Here is a 20,776-nt window from a genome sequence, read left to right as displayed (position 1 = left end):
GACTGAGACAGGCAAAAAACATGGAACTGGTGTTGCTAACTGCATTTCCTCTACAAAATTGAAGAAAGCGATGTGGTGCTCAGGACTGCATTAAAATTTCAAACCTCTTCTCTTCCTCTTATGCTTTAAGAGTTTCACTTCAAAACAAAACTCGGGAAGTTTTGATCCTGTTTATTCTCATTCCAGTTTGCACTGTAAAGTTGACTTGCTGTACTAAGCTGATTTTATATAAGGCCTAAGTGAAACACTGCTTGTATTTTCCCTTGCTGTTGTTTACATGAGTACTGTGTACACACATGTGCCTGAATGGTACCATAAAACTTCAGTTAGCCTAAGCAAACCATTGATTTGTCTAATAAATATTAACAGGTTTAATTTAGATTCTACGTAATAGGGAAATCAAGACTGTCTTTGAATTATATTGTTAAAAAAAAAGGATAAAATTAAACTGTTTCTTTATCCATACCGCTATATTTTGGTAAGTGATTCTCATTTTTCATCTCATCCAAGAACGTAGGCAACTGAGTGCGTCCAAGAGAAAGTTTGGTGCTCTCCTATCTCTGCTACAAGGTGTGCTGACGTGAAGTTTTATTTCCTCTTTCAAAAGTAGAAAAATACCATACTCGTTAGCATCTCAAAGTCAGACCTCAAATTTATACATCTCAAATCAGAAGATGATGGTTCTACAATTAAAAAGTAAGGGAGATCTAGAAGAGGACCTTTCAGACCCCAAACTAAGCACATGGCGACAGCACATCAGAGACGCAAGGGCATACTGTAAGCAAAGGATAACTTTCAGATGACTTCTTCCTTAGTCACTGAGGTTTCTCCTGATGTTTGGCTTAGCATGTCTTGCAGCAAGTTAGCTACGGTGATTTTGCCACTTTTCTTTTAAGATTTTAATTCTCTCAAAGTTCATCTGCTTAAACAGATCGGAACATGTCACCAGAGCAGTTCCTCTAAACCACTTAGTCTCTTACCTGAAGTCAGGAATGTTCACTTCTTTAATTCATACCAGTTGTCGAAATTCTGATACAGGAATCTGGCTTTGAAAAGTCTTAAATCCTAACTAACACTACTCTCTAAATTAAGCTGTAGGGAATTGTCAAGACAGCAACCTGCACTTTTTACCTTCAAAAGATTAATATACTAAGAACAAGGAAAAACTAATCAGCTTTTACTAGATGGATGTAAGTCTAATAAGTTTTGCTGTGTGAGCTGGATGGATGTACAGACAAGACTGCAAAAAAGTAGTGCTAGCTTGAGGAAAGGCTTACATGGATCTAACCCATTTAATGTCAGTGTGAGGCAAACAGAGAAACTGGTAGCTGATTTGGTAAGTGCTTTTAATGGTGAGAAGCTTCCTGTCAGAAATATAGAAAAGATCTTAGCTTTACAAAAACAAAACAGTATTTTACAGACCAGAAACACAGAAGTTAAGCAGTTGACCAGCTATGTAAATAAACTCTTCTGACAATTACAAGCACTTTTTTTTTTTTTTTTTTTTTTTGCACAGCAGATAGTTTCTCCCTGCTTGTAAACACTAGAAAAGTATTTCCTCTCCAAACAAGTTAAGAATCAGAAAGTATAAATGGTCCTTTGCAGAAGTTCATGAACAGCCCTGGTTGCCTTCTATCTCTGTTCTTTTTAATAGCTGCAGGGCGTTTGTGTTGTCACATACAGGTAAGGGACTTTTCTACTACAGGCACACAGGCTCCTAATTGAAGCCCTGTTACTGAATAAGTAAGTACTTTTTTTGTCAGAGAATGCACCCATGCTTTAAGTTTGATTTGCAATTCTTTCAATAAAAAGATGAGTATGTAAAATACATTCTGGTAAAATGAAAACAAAACAGTGTGTGTACATATATGTGTAAAATAGAAGCATACAAAAAAAAAATCATGCCAGAGTTACTCTGACAGCTCTTCTGATTTACAAACTTAGTTTAATTAATGGACAGCACAGGTCACAACACTAATAAAGGCATACCTTAATGCTCTAGTTTGTAATTTTGATGAAAAAAGCTCAAATTAGAATCTTCTATACCCAAAATACACCCTCTCCTCTTCACTTTTCCATGTAAGATATAGCTGGGTTTAAGATTTTTTTAACTACAAAGAAAGAAATAGAAGATTTTCCATCATTTTCGAAGCATTTTCAGTTATTTCCATTTCAGCATCCAGGCCCTAGGAAGACGGGTGGTTTATTCTGCGTTCTTCAACTAGTGCATGAAGTCAGATAATTCTTGCACAGTCTCACACAGGCTGAGCAAGCAACTTTACTCTCCCTGATTTTCTAAAGCAAGCTGAGAGTGTTCTCCTGCTGCAAGGCTGTATGCCCATCGGGGATGAAGCGCTGGTGCCTACAATAAGCTAAAGAACAGGATAAGCATGCAGTCAGACACACCAGCTTTCACAGTCTCCAACAGTTTCTGGTTCCGTGACTTTCAGAGAGAATAGGGCAATTTTTATCCTTTTGGGAATTTTTCAGTCACCTTTTAAATCGATGTAGCTTCATACGCAGCATCCTGCAGCAAGGAGTTCTACGGTTAGCTGAACAGATACCTTGATTTGTTTCAAACGTGCTACTTACCACTTCATGGTTCCCTTGAGTTCTTGTATCAAAAAAAGAATGCTGAAGAATTTTTTTCTTTTGCTACTCTCTCCACGCCACTCACTTTACAGATCTCTGTCTTGGCTCCTGTCAGGTTGACTTTTTTCCCCAGGTAAACAATTGCATTTTATTTATTTTCTTTCCAATACAGAGCCTAAATGTAGCCCTATGAGGTGAAAGACTAATAGAGAGCTAGGAAAACTATCTAGATTAATGTTTCTACAGCAGGGGCAACTTTACATACTGTGAAACAAATGGCATTTAAAAAAAAAAAAACCACCACAAAACACCCCCACACCAGCTGTCCTTTACTATCTAGGAGTTGCTGAGTGGGTTCAGAGGAAGCAATTTAGCATATTTACACTGAATTAAAAAGATGAGCAAGTCATTCACAGAGGTTTGCAGCACAGTCAACACTTGGGAGATTCAAGAGCAAGGACTAAAGCACAGTTAAAACTGTGGGCTACTGAAAAGGAATATGGCTTTATTTCATTTTAAGAAAACCCTTTCTTGCTAAAAGCAGGGATGTTCTAGAGTGTAGCTGTGGACATCCAGAGCGTACTCAATTTCTACCTTTGTTCCAAAACAGAATATCCCTTGTGTACATCCCATTAATCGTAAGGGGAAAAGTTCTTTTAAAAAGCTACTAATTTATTTGAATTTTCTGCATTCTCAACAGCTGATACAAAAAGATCTTGGTTAAAAGTTAAATTATTCTTTTTAGCCAACAAGTGTACTCTAGGAAGATTAACTGCATTCCATTTAGTACTTTATACATTGTAACTTGTTAGGTAAATAGTTTTGTTTTAGGATTCACTACTGTTCACTGTCTTAAGCAGGGATACTACTTTATAAAAGGTCAGTAATTTCTTTGATATACTTTAAAAGCTTTAACTTGGAATATTCAGAATTCCTAGGATTTTTGACCAACTTTTGCAGATTTTACAGGTTTGACTTGTATAGAGAACCACCAGTAGTTAAAATTACACACACGCACACAGAGAGTTTTGGATAACTCGTGAAAAATACTTTTAGAAGTAGAGCAACGTATTCCAAGTTGCACAAGACCAGCTGTTGCCCCATTTTTAATATGGTAGGGTTACTTGGCTTTCCGCCAGAGACAGCTGTAACGTGTCCGTTCATCATTTTCCCCACATCTGCGTACCACGGAGGAGATCCCTGCTACTGCACCACCACGACCGCTGCTCAGAGTAGCGGGCTGCGTGAGAAAGCAGCGGCTGGGCCAGGCTCTGCGGGGAACACCCAGCCCGGCACTCTCCCTGTTAGCGGGGCACTGCTCCTCCACAGGATCCCCCCCAGACAGGGAATGAGCGCCAGGTTCGTGCCCCAACGTCGGTGAGCTTCAGATGCTGGTGGGAAAGCAGGGAGAGAAGCCCTGGCAAGCACGGAGTTCTTACCGTGCCTGCTGTCACAGGCACCGCTGCGCTGCCACCGCTCCCCGCGGGCTGCACAGTCCTCCTGCTGCCCTACTGGCACGTATCTGGCTCTTCAAACAGTCACAATTCAGAACTATTTTGCCAGGCTGCCAGCATTTTCCTTAAGAAGTTCAAGTGAGGAAATAGAAGCTGCCCTTTTCAGCAATGTGCAATAGGAAAAAGTTGTTGAAGGAATGTCTCCAGCTCCAGGGCTGTGGAATTTTTTTTTGGGGAAAAAAAAAAAAAAACCAAACCTGCTACAAACAGTTGTTAAGAGTTGTTCTTCCAAAGTGAAAAATAAACAAGCCTGCCTACAACAATTTTTTAATGAAATTGGGAAGCAGCTCCAAAGCAATAATAATTTCAAGCTCCCACAATGACAACCATGCAAGCAGAAAGGGTTGTTCCCCCTGTAAAAATAAACTGAAATTACTACTTTTGCTTATCATAGCAAGTAATAACTTTTTTCTTTCATGAGTTACTTTTTGCTTAATGAACCAAGCAGCTTCTGCCAGTGTTCTTTCCGCACAGCTTCCCGCCAGAGATCGCAGTCTGACTTCCACCACCCTGGTCATCTCCCGGGGTGCTCGTCCGGAGTCAGTGATTTGCCCACTGCATTTAGTGCCAGCATCTACCACTGTGCACAGGGGGACTCGCACGGCAGCTGGTGGGATACCACGCCAGGGGGGCGGGGTGGTGTAGTTAAATGTATTCACAACATTGCTCTCAGTGTTTGCAGTACACCACACAGAGACAGGTATCAGCATCCCTGGGTGATGTGTGTGCTGTACTGCAAACACCGAGAGAAGCGTGAATACATTTGCTCAGTTCTGTTCTGATTTCTCATTTTGATCAAATTACTTTGCATTAGCTTAAGTGTGACGAGCACTGATAGCTTTTGCTTCTAAAACTAACTGAAAAATGCAATTTTTAGTTATGATCACATTTATCTTTTGGAGATGCATTTTTATTCGAATTCTCCTCTGTAAAATGTAATTTCAAGACAGCAGCATAAAAATCATTCCTGTTCGTGCCTCTCCCCACAGAGCCCTGCCCGTGTCAGCCTCCCTTAACGCAAGCAGCTCCTCCCTACGGTGAGGACAGAAGCACAGCAGCTTCATCCTTTCCTCTGAACATTCTTTCTGGTATTTGATGCAGTTGAATACACTTTACCCAGTGTGAGATACATTTAGCTGAGAAAATTTTTATATATACATCAGCATATTTGTATATAGTCTATCATCTAATGTTGCCTATTAAGTTTAGCCTACTAATTCCTCCTCCTATATATTATCAGCACCACTGTGCACATTGCTGTCAACGCTTCTTGGCGAGTTTCTCAAACTACTTTTTTATAGACTGCAAGTTATCTTTCAGAGGGTGAATGGTTCTTAATTTCCACTCATGAGTAAATTATGAATACATCATTATACAAGCTGTATGCTCAGATAGCTTTTGGTGTAGACGTACAAGGAACCCTGGTAAAACCTGCATAGGTGAAATTATATTACAGGAGCAAGTGTCTGCCTCCAGTGGTTTTCTGTACATACCAAGTCTGAACATAGGTTAAATTACTAACACTCTAGTGTAAGACCTACATTTTTCCAGGCTTTTGAATTTATGCAAGGGAAGTAAAGTGAAAACTACTTTAAAACTTAACAGCCAGATAATTAATTTTTCTTTTTTTCCCCCACCAATATTTACAAACACCTTTAAAAAAAAGAAAATAAACACTCCTCCAGCTTGTGGAAAATACTAAACATCCCTCATTCCTTTCCCTCTTACACAATTCAAACTGCCACTGTTTTGCAGCATTTGCTTCCTTGCTTGTCAAAAGCATTAACAAGCTAGCGGAGCACCCAGTCACGTAGTTATTCTATTAAAGAGAGACAGAAAACCAAATTATTTTGCAGTAGTATTATTACTACAGTAGGACTAACACAACAAAGAAACAGACAAAAATACAAAATGAGTCTGGGAAAAGTCATAGGATTATACCAATGCATTTAAAGTAGTATCATTTTTTTTTTAAAAAAAAAAACCCACATTTGTGTGAATTATGTACATGTCCATCTGATGCAGTTACTTACTTTATCACATACACGTGACCTGAGTGACTCCATCTTCCTGGTCAAATTGTCCATCATCCAGTTCCCTTAATACTCCATCACTGCTGCTGAATCCTGGAAAGCCTCCATACTGGGAGGATCCCTCCTTGATCCAACATTGTTTAGAAGGAGACAGGTGAAACTCATCAGGTGGTTGTCCCATTTCTACAGGGCGAGAAGTTGCTGTGTCTAATCCAACACTTCTGCTAGAGACTTTGCCTTTTTCCTCCCCAGTAACTTGTCTTAAGGATTTCTTCTGAAACACAAGAGGACGTTTAAATGTTAGCTTATTGGGGGGGGGGGGGGGGGAATCCAAACACTTTGCAATGAGTCATGCATGGATTTAATGTGAGCTGCGTTTTAACATAAGGCAGCATTTAAGACACTGGTTTAAACTATGAACTCCTCTGGAGGAAAAAACCTCCAACAGATACATTTTTGTTCTCTATAAATAAATTTCAAGAGAGACACAGAAGATACAAGACATAGTCAAGATTCAAGAAAGCACAAATGAATGCTAAGAAAAAGTACTCCAACAGTACTTAATTCTTAGTTAGTACTTGGCAGATCCAGAATGATTTACAAGTCTTAACCCATGCTAAAACCAGCTGTTTGAAGAAAGCATGATTTCTGTGCCTAACGTACACGTCTATCGCACCCTGACTGACGCTTCCTGCCATATGGCAGATGCACGTGCTGCCCTTTCTTGTGCTCCGCAGGGACGAATGCTGGAGGGTGGCACAGCTCCTGCTGTCGGCCTCCTCTCGGAGGAGGGAGGGAGGCAGGAGCAGGCGGGAGGGCCAGGCAGCAGCAGGCACCAGCTGACAGCTCCACCACCTCCAGCTACCGCTGCGGGCATATGCTCACGCTCCTTCACTCGCACACCTACGTACCACCATATGCAGTGTCTGGCTAGTGCCCTCATCTGCAAGCTGCTCTGGAAGTCAGTGGATGCTGATCGCTTCCCCAAATACAGTTCTCCAGAAGCTTCAACAAGGGTGCAATATGCGATAAAGATGCAAATTAAACTCTGTCGACACTGAGCTCTTCAAGAGTATACGATCTGACCACTTCATAGACTGGAGATTTCCCACTGATCCATCTCATGGCGAGACTGCTGTGCTTTCCCATCTTACCAGTTCTGCCCATGAAGACCTTCAGAGGCCGCCTCAGCTAATGGCACGTTTCCTGAGAACTGCATTCAATCCACATGGTGGATCTATGCAGATGGCAGTCAGCAGCTGTCCTGTGCAGCAATTTGAGAGGGGCTCTAAAGAGACCTTGCACAGAAGAACTCAGAATAAATACAGTCTGACATTAGTACTGGGATGTCCTGACATGCTTCTTGTTGAAGTGACGGCTGCCAACGTCAAAAAGAAAAGCAAGCAGATTGTAATTCATGCAAACAATAGACCTATCAGACTATGCTAAGGGTCCTCTCAGGCAGTACAAATAAATAAAAGGTTTATTTTATTTTCGCATCAGGAGCTACCCGAGGTACTCAGCTCAGTGATGATTGCAGCGCCTCCGGAGGCGGCGTCAGTGCCTTGGGTCACAGCAGAGGAGCACGGTCAGGAAGGCAGAAGTGCCCTGGCGCTCTGCCTGGAGCCTTGCTCCCAGCACATCCACTGCTAAACCAGGAGGTGCTTCGCCAGGGGACACGGCCCTGTCCACAGGAGGAGGACGTCCAGCTACGGAGTCCTGCCTCAGCACAGAGCTGTGTTTTGCTGGGTAAAGGACACAAGCGCTCTCATGTGTGAGGGGGGATTTGCACAAATGCTAACACTTTTAACAACAAAAACACCCCACAACTGTTTCTGCCCTACTCTGGCAAGTTTTGTGCCGTGCCCCCCTTCTACACATTGCTAAGTTTTTTCTCAAACCCTTTTGAAACAGTAAAAACAATGGCCCTTGTGGCTAAAGGAAACGTATTTAGGGAAGCTGTTACAGGAGACATTGGGAAATTAGACTAAGGGGAAACAGTGTTGCCTCAGGAGAAACAGAAGGAAATAAGCTTTGCCTGGATGTCACGGTAAGAGGATGGTAAAGTCTGTCTAAGGGAAATAAAGGAAAAAAGAGAAAAGAAAAAACCTCATAAAACCCTCAAGCACTGTGCGGTTCAATCTTGGATCTCCTCCTCTGAACTATTTTCTTAGAAAAACAAACGGTATGTGATAAAGAACCCACTGAGACAGTACAGACCTTCTAATCCAAAAGGCCTTTGAACCATTACATAAATCATAAGCCAGGTCACAATGCACTATCCCATGCATATACAAGAAGCCAGAGAGATGAGCTGCGAGGACATAAAATACACATTCCTCAGAAAAGAGACCCTGTGGGAATAAAAGACCAGGTAATAGGGTTTTTCCCCTCAATTCTTACTGAAGCAAAACTTCCTTTAGAAATGGCAATGCTAACTTCAACCCAACAATTAAAAAAAAAAAAAAAAAAAAAATCCTGAGTACACGAAGCAACCGGTACATACCCTGTGTTGCCATTCTCCAGAACGCAAGTCACAGAGGTCCAACAGCTGGAGCTGCCTGTGGGGCAAAGCTCCTGCCACGGCCAGACCCCACCACACTGGAGAGCTGGAAAGTGTGTGATCAGGGATCTGGGGGCTTGAGAGTTAAGTGTTTGAGAAGGCCTGTATGAGGCTGCTTTCTTACTAAGATTCAGTTAATGAAAGAGCCTTTCCTCTTTGATTGAGGAGATTTCCTATTTTGACTCTCTCATACATAGCATTCTTCTGGAGGTACCCAAGTTGCAAACATGCTAAGTTTTTAAATAAACATAAATTATGATGCTTTTTTTTTTTTAAACATAAAATGTTTTAGATATCTTAAGTATTTCTGTGTTTCAAAAACATCCTAAGTTGTGGACATGAAAATTTTTTGAACAGCTTTAATGTAATTTGAACATCAATGAAAAGATATGCAGTACTAATAAAAATGAAGATGTCATGCCCAACAATATAGAATCACAAGAATTAAATGTTTTCACTAAAATGTTTGCAAGGGTTTGATAAAATTGTACAGCTCTGTAAACGTATTTTTTAAGTTTTTAAATTAATGCTTTCAAATTTCAGTAGCTTGTTTTGCACCTGAAATCTAGCTACTCAATGCAAAGCTAGTATGACATTCTATACCAGTTAGGTATTACTAACAAATCTGTGAATTTAAATTGTAATGAAGGTAATATGCTGTTTGCCAATTCAGACATTTTGGTAAAAAAAACAATGAAGTAAAAAGATTAAAATTTAGGGGTAAACCAGCATAATTGGAAAAACAGAAGGAAAATGTTACTTCTGCTAAATGTTTCAGCTTCAGCCTGAACTACCCATTTATCCCATGCTAAAATGACCTCAGCATACTAAAATTTCCTGGTGGAGAAGTAAAACATTCACTAGTACTTAAAGAGCACATGTAGATACCAAGTTTGTTCAGATTTTAAACACCATAATCCTGATGTAAATGGCTACAAATCAGCTATTTCTTGTTTACTTCCAGGATGTTAATGCTTAAATCGAAGGTTTCCCATGACAACAAAGTAAAACAATGACTACAAAATACACTCCATTTTACCTGTATAAACCAAAGAACTTAAAGCTCATTCAGCTGCTGATCACCTCACAATTGGGCGACAGAGTTTAAACTGTGCGCATAATGCTTCCTATTTTTAATTTAAACCACATGTCAGACTCATCGGTTCCTCAGACTGATTTACAGAACTGGTTTGTATTGCGTCTCTTGGCAGAATCCAGTCTTAACCATTCTAACTTGTGTCATGTAGTTATGCTGCCTTTTAGGAGATGCTTATAGTTAGAAATAACATGCTTTACCAAGGAAAGAGTATTCGTATCAGGAGTCCATGCCCTTATTATACAGAGTATTAAAAAATGTAGGGAAACATCAGGAAAAGTATGACTTTATTTGATAATGACCGACATAATAAGGTTTTATGTATTTACAATACTGGTATCAAAGTTACATTCCAAAACATACTTTCAGAAATGTATCAGAAAATATATTATGAAAGAATGTAAAGACTACAAAGTCAGGCATGGGGTCAGGGGTCAGAAGCTTTGAAAGCTAAAAGCTGAAGATGCTTGGTACATGGGGAAAGTAAAGGAAGCAACTGTATGAGGAACTGGCAGAATTTAGAAGAGGGCATGAACGGAAGACAAGTTTAAGACATCGGCAGGGGAGACTACACAGAACACTGAAGAGAAAAAAAGAAGGAGCTCAAATTTTGTAAAAGAGGAAATAAATTATAGATAACATACAAGACCTAGCTGGGAATTGAGATGGGGGTAGACACAAAAAATAAAACAGGATTTTAATTGTGCATGTTGAATGCAGTTATTCCAGGCATGGAAGTAGTAATTATCAGGGGACACAGTGAGACGGAAGTTAGATAAGCAAAAGCCTGGAGAAGAAGGAAAAAAAAAAAAAGAGCATATTTTAGAAACACCAAGCAGAGGAAAATACAGATGATGGTAACAGTCTGGATAGAATGTAAAAAGGACAGAGAAAGATCAAATGTGAATGCAAGAAAGGTAGAGATTCATGGAACTATTTATACAGATGGAGAAAGAAGAGACTAGGTGTCATTGCCTTACAGTGGTATACAATACCACGAATGACAGAGTTGGTAAAGTTGCTGCTCTGGTACTGGACATAAGTGAAAACGTCCATAGTTTTCACAGCTGCTTAAGACTATCACAGAAAAGCTGTGTTGATTAGAAAAAGGTTGAATAGCCATTGAAAAATCACAAATAACAAAAATTAAAAGTCTATCACAGGACGTTGAAAGACTTGGCAAAGAAAAGCCCACCAGTTCATCCTTCTCTGGCCACAGCAGGATTTACCATAGGGCTATACAGGCACAGTAACTGATGTGACCTTGACTCTGAGCAGAATGTGGTGACTGCCAGTTACTTAATCCTCAAAGCACTTGTATACAACTACTGTTACGGGAGCCTCACTCAACCAGGCCACAGAGCTGTTGAGGTCCAGCTGCAGGAATTTAAAATCCTCTATTTCTGTCACACATTTTCATGCAGCAACAGCCAACAGCCCTTCACCCTGTTAACCTCCAGATTACAGTATCCCTTGCACAACTTGACACTTGTATTCTTCTAGAACTGTGAAAGTAGATGTTTTGGAGGTCAAAAAAATGTTTTCTTTCTCGTGTGCAAGAGATCCAGGATTTGAATCAGAACATTTAAGACTTCCTAAAGACTTCTAAAGAAATACTTACAGCATAGCCAACCTCACCCACCTGAGACACAGAAATTTATTAGCACAAAACAGGTTTTTAGCACGCTTATGCTTTTCTCTATGGCTTAATTTAAGAGGTGTAAGTCTGAGAAAAAAATAACATATGAGTTCAGCTGCAAAAGCCCTCTACAAACTTGAACTTGTTTCAAGTCAAACCCTATTGTGCCTCTTTTCCCATTAATTTTGAAGTATAGTTTGTTTCTGTACCTAATCATTATGTGAAGCACTAATTTGTTTATATTAATTCCATAAACATGTTACTCACCTCTGGTGTCTGGGCAGCAGAATTCCACATAACAGGTCTCTGAAGAAAAACAACTTGCTTTGTAGCCAGATTTCCTTCACTAAAATTTAAAGAAATTTGTTTCAATATTTTAAAGTCAACAATAGTCACTGTAACATGTTTATACCTTCAGAGTCAACTGTAAGTTGTGTGTACATAAGTCCATGAGTGAGAAGAGGATAGACTACCAAGCATTAACTGGTTTATTAATTCCTAAACAGTACTGTAATCGCATTAAAAAACAGAAGCATAGAGTTGGGTGAAGATGTTGCACACAAAAATAGGTATAAAACAAAAATTTGTATTACTAGGATTAGAGTTACTTAACATGACTTAGAATCATAGAATCACAGAATGCTTTGGGTTGGAAGGGACCTGTAGAGATCACCTAGCCCAACCCCCCTGCACTGAGCAAGGACATCTTTTTTTCAGGGTCTTCTCTTGGAAGTTTAAGTACCAGAGTTCCTACTTAATCAAAGTCTGTATCTTTATGTCTGAAATTAACCTCAAAGAGACTTTCTTTCTCCACTGTCAAATATACAGTAACCTATTACTACCTATTAACACCACCACAAACAGGCCCGATCTCAACAGATCCACAGCTTCAACAAATCTCAATACTTTGTGGTATGAAACTTGGGAAGTAACATTCTTTACTGCTAACTAAAAGGTGTTTTCCAGTTGTAACATGACATCTAACTGACACAGCAGGATAAGCTTGTGGTCTCACCACCTATGGATAAAAGGACACAGCTCAGTTTTTGTAAGCTCTACATCCACAATGAGATAAATGACACTGTCCATTCTGTACGTGGGAGGTACATGCATAGGAAGGACAAGAGAATAAAGTAGTAAGGTAAGTAAAGGAGGGGAAAAAAAAAAGGAGCGACTTCAGTTTTCAGTCCTGGAACTTTTACAAGTATTGATGCTTTTGTGGTACATATAATTTAAAGATGCACTGTTAATTTTGTTTTTTCAAAAGGAAACACTTTCAGAAAAATAAATGTGAAAAGGCAAAGTTTTTCCTCAAAACCAAATCAGATGCTACTGATGTTTCAAAACTGTTACGCTCTTTTACTATTGGTGATACATCCCCTTGAAGTTTTTTATGTATTTATTTTCATCACCTTTCCACCAGAAATACAGGTCAGCACATTGATTGCATATGTACTACAAAGCCTGACTCTGTGGCACTGAAAGAGTGCAAGAATTGTAAGACCAGAGCTCTAGAATGGGAGGGTTTAAAAAATTCCTGTACTCTTCTAAATATCAGATACTACATTTTGACAAACTCTTCTTCTTCCCCCCCCCCCGACTCCTACTTCTGGGCAGTATTCAATGAGATCTTTGTGCATATAAATGAAAGACACTGAAATACATTGGCAGAAAAGCGACTGCAGATTTAAGAGTGCACTAAAGCAGCGAAATAGAAACACAAGGCATATAGTGAGTTCATCTGAAGTATCTATGATTCTATCTATTCTATCACAAAATAGTATTATTATGCACAACATTATGGAAAGAACTACTAAAATAATATAAGTTTGTACTTCAGTATGGGTATGTCACAATCTTAACCACACACACAAAGCTGAGGTAACAGATTCATCCTTTATGCCAGGGCTAGGACTGACAGAATTAATTTATATTTAACATTAGGGACTTGCTCCAAGAAAAATCAGGGACCAGAACTGTTCCTGTGAGATCAGGAAGGGCTTGTTAACAGCCTGCCCCGGTAGAGCTCCTGGAAGTAAGTTCTGAGAAAATACACAAAACTAATACACTATTCCTAGCATACCTAGCTATATCTGATCAACAGTCAGTGCTGATGGTTTTGTGATGGTGTTTGGCCCCTCACAATCTTCCTTTCAATCCAGCTGAACACGGGTCATGGCATATCTTTGCGTGTCTTCCTTGGATGAGAATAGAGAACTGTCTTAAACTCCAGCTTGTGGGGAAAAGAAGGAGGCAGGAGACCGAACTCATTAGTTTCCTTACGTTAACAAGGTTTCCTGCTCTGAGAATCCTTACCTCACTATTTGCACTCATTAAAAGAAAACATGTTACAATTTTATGTTATGACAAGGAAGTCAGCAATCCTGCAACCTTATTCCATTTGGCTAGGTATCTCTCCCTGCCTCAGTTATGTCTGTTTTGATAGTATCAACTGGGAAATCTCTCGAGTGAGAAGGCTGAGCACAGTCCCTGGCATGGGGAAGAACCTACAGCTTATTTTGTAACAGTGTCTGCGCTCCTTCAGAGAAGAGAAAAAACCCAAACATTAAACTACAGCTTGTACAAATTCTACTAGAACAGAGAAAGGACACGATGGTGAGTAGACAATAAGTAAATTAACAATTTTCTAAGTCTGACCTTATTAAAATGCCGCACACGACAAAGCGGCTATGAGCTTAATTCACAAAGAACTCAATGACAGTGGGATTTCCACAGAATTTAAATGAGAAAAAGTGCTTAGAGCAAGCCACTCCATAGCTTCCCTCACATTTCCACATTCCATCTTTGCCTCATATGTCAGGGGATTTTGAAAGCTTAGATTAAGTAGTTTGTCATGATAAACTAATAACCACAAAGTCAGTGTTTTTGCACCACATTTGCCTGCTTGCTTTCTGGCGCCCACAGACAGTCTGCCTTGCCCATTTTCAGGGACTACAGTAATCAGTGAGGGGAAATAAAGGTCATTGCAGAGTAAGGCTGCTGAAGCCTTTTTCCTGTCTCTTCTTTTAAAAGGGATGAAGAGCAACAGAGACTCTTTTGTTAAAACACCAGCAATTTGCTTGTCTGCTTATGCTGTATGGGCAATAAATTTGTCCTCTTATTATATGTATATATTTAGTAAGTCCCCCAAAACAATCATCAAGCTAGAAGCTAACTAGTACTGCCTATGGCTCAGATTTTTACAGGTCTATTTTTTATGCATGAACATTTTACATACAAAGTGTTTAAAATTAAGGTTAGAGAAAGTGTTCTGATAAATGAAAAAAAAAAAAAAAGGAGCAAGATAATAAATTCTTTTAAACTCAACCTCCCCCCCCTCCCTTTTTTTTTTCATTTCCCCAAATAAAGTTTTCCACTCCTTTGGAATTGCACTGCATCTAGACTTTCAGTTATGAGACACACACCAGCTTGGGATAAGTCTCCTGGCTTAAAGGATCTGTTTAATGAAAATAAAAAAAACCCAAACAAACCCACAAAACAGGACAAAAAACCCCTTATAAATAATTCTAATTTTAGACCTCAAACATGTATGAAATTCTACAAACTCACGATATCATATTAGTAGTTGCAGTAGCACTAAGTTACCAGCAAAGTATTTTCTAATGTTTCCCCCCCCGCCCAATCACTAGATTTAACTCCTAAAAGGACTATTCATTTTATTCTTGCTATATAGCTTCTAAACTTGGCATAATTACTCTCAAATGCTTGTCTTGAAAACATTTACCTAGTAAGTAAGAGTTGTATAATGCAGGAGGCTCTTTGGGTCACTAACATCATTTGTGGGTCTGTCTTATATACTTTTTTCGTAAAAAAAATTCTTTTTGACTGCTGACAAAATGTAAATACCCAAGATACAGATGGATACAACAAACATTACATCATATGCACTTTTTTTCATGTTGTTTTCTCATATCCCTGGAAAAAGAGAATCACTGGCAGAAGAGGGGAACTTCTGTGGGTTTTACAGTGTGCTGACCAAAAAAAAAACCACCTCAAAACCCCACAGTGCTTATTTTTCAGACAACAGTGCACAAAAAAGCAGCTCTGCATGTTTCAAGAATATGACATCTACCCTTGCTCTGTTTGTAACGGCAAAGATAACATTTCTCAAGGAAATGTTTCCTGCATCCAACGTGATTTAGCCCTTGTGGCAGGAATTAAAGGACTAAAGAGGCGTACAGACTGCTGCCCCTGCCTGAAACGGGACAGTGATCCGTGACATCCAGCTACCACGTGGCATGACACTCCATGCAACATGACATGTTAATTTACGGAGGGGAACATCTTCCTAACCCCGAAAAAACAAAAAAAGGACACATCAGTGCATGCCAGTCCTGTCACACCCCAGAACCTGTTAGCCTGTTGGTCACACTCTTCATCTGCAGACAAGCATGGGCATAACGGCAAGGAACAGATCACAGAAGATCCGAGATGAAGGAAAATTTTGCAATAAATTAGGAGAAGAGGAAAACAGAGACTAGAACAAAATATAAAGGTGAATAAAAATGGGGAGCAGGCTGCCCTGCTAACATATTTTATTCTTAAATAGAATTTTCTTTACATACTTTGTCTGAATTTTTTTTTTTAAATAAATATGAAAACATGAATTTGCCAGATCGTCCCAAAATGTTGCTCATTTTGTTTGTTCAGTGTTTCTGAAGCCTGTTAATATTCAGGCTGGGGTTTGAGGTCAGAGTTCTAAGTCTGGTAAAAGAACAGCTGTTAGGCAGCATAAAGTGTCCTTCTTTATCGAGACATTTAACTTGCATTCCTAGGATAATCCACCATCACAGTAATGGCATCTTTCATATCAGACACATAGTAATCATCCAGGAACAACTTCTCCTCTGTAAATACCAACATCAATGACTAAAAATAGTATTTATCAATCACTACTTAGCCTATCAGGATAGAAACACATTCTTTTTTTGACTCTTAAGAATTCTTGATTCCTAATTAGGAATTTGTGTTCATGTTTGTTGGTTTTTTTTTTTTTTTTAAACTTTTTTTGCAAACTGAATAGCTGTATATTAGATACATGACAGGCACACAAAATGTGATTTATCCTATTTCTTCCAAAAGTATCTCTCAAGCCACACTAGGACAACAAGTATTAGATAATTCATGCAGACACCTACCCAACCCTTTAGGCCAGAAAAAAAAATGCTTTTCATTAGTCTGAATTATTCTAGTGTTGCTACAAAATGAATCCAACTTCAGCTTTGGCCAGGTTACAACCCCCTTTTGCATGATCACAGCTATTAACGGGCTGGTTGTTTCACATCTGGGAAGCAATGCTACTTCAGGCATCTAGCGCAACTTAAATATCTTGCTGGTATATTACCTTCTTATTAGTTCAAGGAACAGGTCCAGTCTAATGAATCTGGCAGCACTTCCTACAGCACTTTTTCCTATTTTTTTTTTTTCCTTACAGCACTTACTTCTTTTAAATGGCCCTGCCCTTGCTCAGCAATCTATGAGGTACAAAAATACATTGTTTTGCCTGCTGCAAGCACAGATACTCAGAGCGGCTGACCAGCAGCTGCTCAGGACAATCTGGTTCCTGCCGTCCAAACCCTACAGGGATGGGTACAGTTACACTGCTTGTGGGATAGAAGAGGTTTGAGGTTAAAACCGCACTCTCATCCTATGACCCACAGCGCACCATGGCTACTAAAACCTTTCTCTCCCATTGTCCAATCGCATCCTTCAAGAAGTAGATCCGGATCCCGAAGGCTTACTGTCAAGCTCTAAGATTTGGCCAAAAATTTCAGCTGTTTATGAAAACCAGGCTCAGTGGTTCACATACCCTTAACAAGTCACCAAGTTCAAAGCTAGTACACTTAGACTACAAAATTTTGTTTGAAGAAATGAATTAAAGGATAACCATTTTGTTTCATGTTCTGAAAACTGCTTCTCTCTGGAGCAGGAGCTTTACAAGCTCAGAATTTCATAAGTTTCAGGAGAAAACACAACATACAGAGATCCTTAAAAAAATCCGCAGAACATGCCATATGTTTTACCACAACTTCTTCTGTCTTTGCTTTTAACCAGTTGGTTAAAATCAACTATTAAAAAAGACCACACAGCCAAAACAAAAAAATTCCAAACTATTTCCTGACCAGAAAAACCTCCTTCTCACATGGCGAGTTGATTTAATTATGCCAAATCACTTGAACAAAATTCCACTTTCCTGGAGCAGTTCTCTTAGAACCTTTCATTCACATCCTTTTTCATGCTGTCTTGATTTAATACAGCGAGGTCTGGATCCAAAGATTAGTAAAGTCACTCATTCTCCGTACATTTGTTTGTTTTCAAACCTTGGCAATCTTAATCTAATGCAAGGAGAATTAAATGAGAGGGTAGGGGGGAGGGAGGGAGGACAATCTGGAACCTTATAGGGGATCCAGGGCCAGGTCTGCTATTTAGCTCCTCCTATGTATATAGATCCCCTTCAGTCATCTAAATAAATACTGCAGTAAGAGAACTGGAATCCAGTAGTTTGGTACTATGTTTGAAATGAAACATAATGTCTACATTAAAGAAGAACAGAAACAGCCCAATAACTTGCTGGATTAGCACATTCTCCTCCCTAATTTGCAATAAATACTGCATGACTGTCTTGTGACAACATGACTTCTTACATAGCCTAAACCAGTCATTCACCAAGGTCCTAAATTAGTGAAACATTTCAACACTTGTTTAAACTTGAAGTATATGAGTAACCCCATTGCTGCCCCATTGCTAGGAACTGGGTATATGATAAAAAGTTTAATAAAATTATTAATGTTTATATCTAAAGAATGTATTTTAAATTTAGGATTATTGGTCTAGTTTGAAACTCATTGAAGTCAGCAGTCCTAAAACAGTGTGGTAAAAAAGATTCCACCATAATGCTACTTACATCTCAAGTTTTAGATGCAGTTAACATTATTAGCATTTTTCTTCCTGTTACATTTAAGTACACAAGTAATCACTTGATAATTCTCAGAGATGTACACACCAAAAGTGCTGTCATCTATTATTCGGGTACCTGTCATGTCGTACGATAGGTGTAGGCAGGACACAGGTCAGGAGCCATCCAAACTCAGCCAGCGTGTGCAATAAAGGTCCGTAATCTGTTTTAATTTCACACCCCTACATTAATAATTATAAAAAGTAGTAAAGAGACTCTGTACAGCTTTTATTTGCATTTCTACACATAAATTACAATGACTCTCCTCTTATTTATAATGAGATAATCCTTTGAGATGACATCAAACTGTGGTGTTTGGTGGAGATTCACTATTTCAAACTGAAAACATTTCGAAAAGTTCAAGACTACAGAAGAGTAGGAAAACAGAGCATGTTAACTTTAGGTATGAGCCTTGATTTAGCAAGACATTCAAAGCACATCTCACTTGTCCAACTTGTCATGTTGCTAAATTAATGCCTAAAACTTTTTAAATACCAGCATAGGTGTCTCAATTGATGTACTTAGGTTTTTACTTCACATCTGAATAACTAGCATCTCACCTAGCTACATAATTAGGTTTTGGGGGTTTGGTGTTTGGGCTTTTTTTTTGGTGGTGGTTTCGGCTTTTTTTTTTTTTTTAAATATACAAGGTCTTAGTTTTATGCTGTTTCTTTTCACGTAAGTAAATTTATTTATCATTGAGTATTTCAAAAGTAAGCCCTTAGTATCCTCCAACAACAATTACTTTCAGAAGTCATTAATTCATACCAATATTCTTATTAAAATATTAAATATTAAAATATGTGTAAATTAAATAATTTTATTGCTGTACCATGGTATAGTAATACATATATATTTATTAGAAAAAATGAAGTCTTTCATATTTAGCAGTAAAATTCTACTAAGGATATACATCTGAAAACCACACTCAATTCGCTATCAATTTTTTCTTGTTCTGTTTCTAGTTTTTGCTATTTTCTTACCCTTTTTATTTAAAAATACTTCAGCACATTGTCAGTGGCACTGCACTTGTTGCAATTATGTCTAAACTGGTCTGAAACATATACATCTAAAAAAATAATTTTCTTTGGTGGTTGTACTCATTGGTACAGCTGTGGATGTCAGGCCAGAATCCCTGCAGCATCTTTCTTTTATGCAGACTGACCAATGGCCACAGGCCTGACTTCATTTTTATGACTCAAGACTTCAGGTTAGCTTATGCAGGTGGCTTCAAGAAACCATCCTGAATGTTTATCAAACACTGGTACAAGCATTCTAAAGAAAAACCAAAGAAAACTAGAAGTAGGAAATTGCATTGCTAAATAATCACCAATTTACCTCAATGACTGTCCATTGTTCAACAACTATTGCATCATTTCCTTTCCTGTTAGAACCTGGAACCCCAGCACCTTCTTCTTCGTAGATAAATAATCCTTCTAAAGATTTGGGCAAATAGTCCCCTGTGAACATAAAGACAAATATAAACTGAAATACAAAGTTTTAGGCTGATATCTTACTGTTTGTTTTTTCCTCACTGAACAGTCTTCTAAAGTGAAATGAACTAAGACCACAAATAACTGAAATTTGTGGTTATTTCTGCATCTAGTTACAACTTGATGAAGTATGCAAGTCAACTTACTATTAAAAACCCTTTTTCTACGCAAATGGAACTATGAACCATTTCATTTTCTCAAAAGCATTAGACATTTCCACACTCAAAACTGAATTCCAATACCCTGTATTCAACATATCCCCTGCAGCAGATGGGCACAAACCCTCTTTATTCAACTTCAATATTGTACACTTGACAATAAGTGTGGCTTTTGGTGTGGTGGGAGAGAGCATAAAGATAAATGAACCATGAAGCCCAAAGCCTAGCTACTGTTACTTAAATAAATATGTAAACAGCCACAGGAAGAGCCTGAAACAGAAGTAATTGTAGGAAGATTCCTGATGGGAAGGAAGTTTCAGAGCCCAACTCCCTGACTCACTTGTCGAAGCCTGACAGTATCCGGTTGGTGCAAACTAAAGCTGTGCATCAAATATTGGTTCATTTTCTGGTTTTGCTCCTCCTAAGAGCCATCAGTGCAGATGTCCCTTGACAGCTGACCATCTTAAACTAAATTTGAACAGTAAAATTACTTAATCCTCAGAATATCAGATTTAAATCCTCTACAATATTGCACAAAGAGATGTAAAGAGATAATTGTTTTTGCCACAGCTTCAGGGAAGGCAAATAAAGAAAAAAAAAAACACTTAGCAAACAAAGAAAACTTATAGAACACAACTACTCTGGTTTTAAAAATTGACCAGACTGGCATGGAGGTTGTGCTATATGAACCAGGAATTCACGTTTTTTGAGC

General features: G+C 38.8%; 1 protein-coding gene across 2 annotated transcripts in view; it reads right to left on the bottom strand.

Moving 5' to 3' along the window:
- Positions 1 to 6,143: 6,143 nt before the first annotated feature.
- Positions 6,144 to 20,776, bottom strand: part of RFTN2 (raftlin family member 2) — a 31,591-nt gene continuing 16,958 nt past the window's right edge. For both annotated transcript variants that reach the window (XM_075711449.1, XM_075711450.1), the window contains exons 6-9: positions 19,752 to 19,873; positions 18,492 to 18,595; positions 11,705 to 11,783; positions 6,144 to 6,413 (exon numbers count right to left, since the gene is read on the bottom strand). In XM_075711449.1, the coding sequence (XP_075567564.1) occupies positions 6,144 to 6,413; positions 11,705 to 11,783; positions 18,492 to 18,595; positions 19,752 to 19,873 (575 nt within the window). The remainder of the gene's footprint in view (positions 6,414 to 11,704; positions 11,784 to 18,491; positions 18,596 to 19,751; positions 19,874 to 20,776) is intronic.

This window comes from Pelecanus crispus, chromosome 5, assembly GCF_030463565.1.
Source record: "Pelecanus crispus isolate bPelCri1 chromosome 5, bPelCri1.pri, whole genome shotgun sequence".
NCBI classification, from domain to species: domain Eukaryota; kingdom Metazoa; phylum Chordata; class Aves; order Pelecaniformes; family Pelecanidae; genus Pelecanus; species Pelecanus crispus.
The sequence above is the reverse complement of the archived record's forward strand: the minus strand, read 5'-3'. Positions and strand labels throughout refer to the sequence as shown.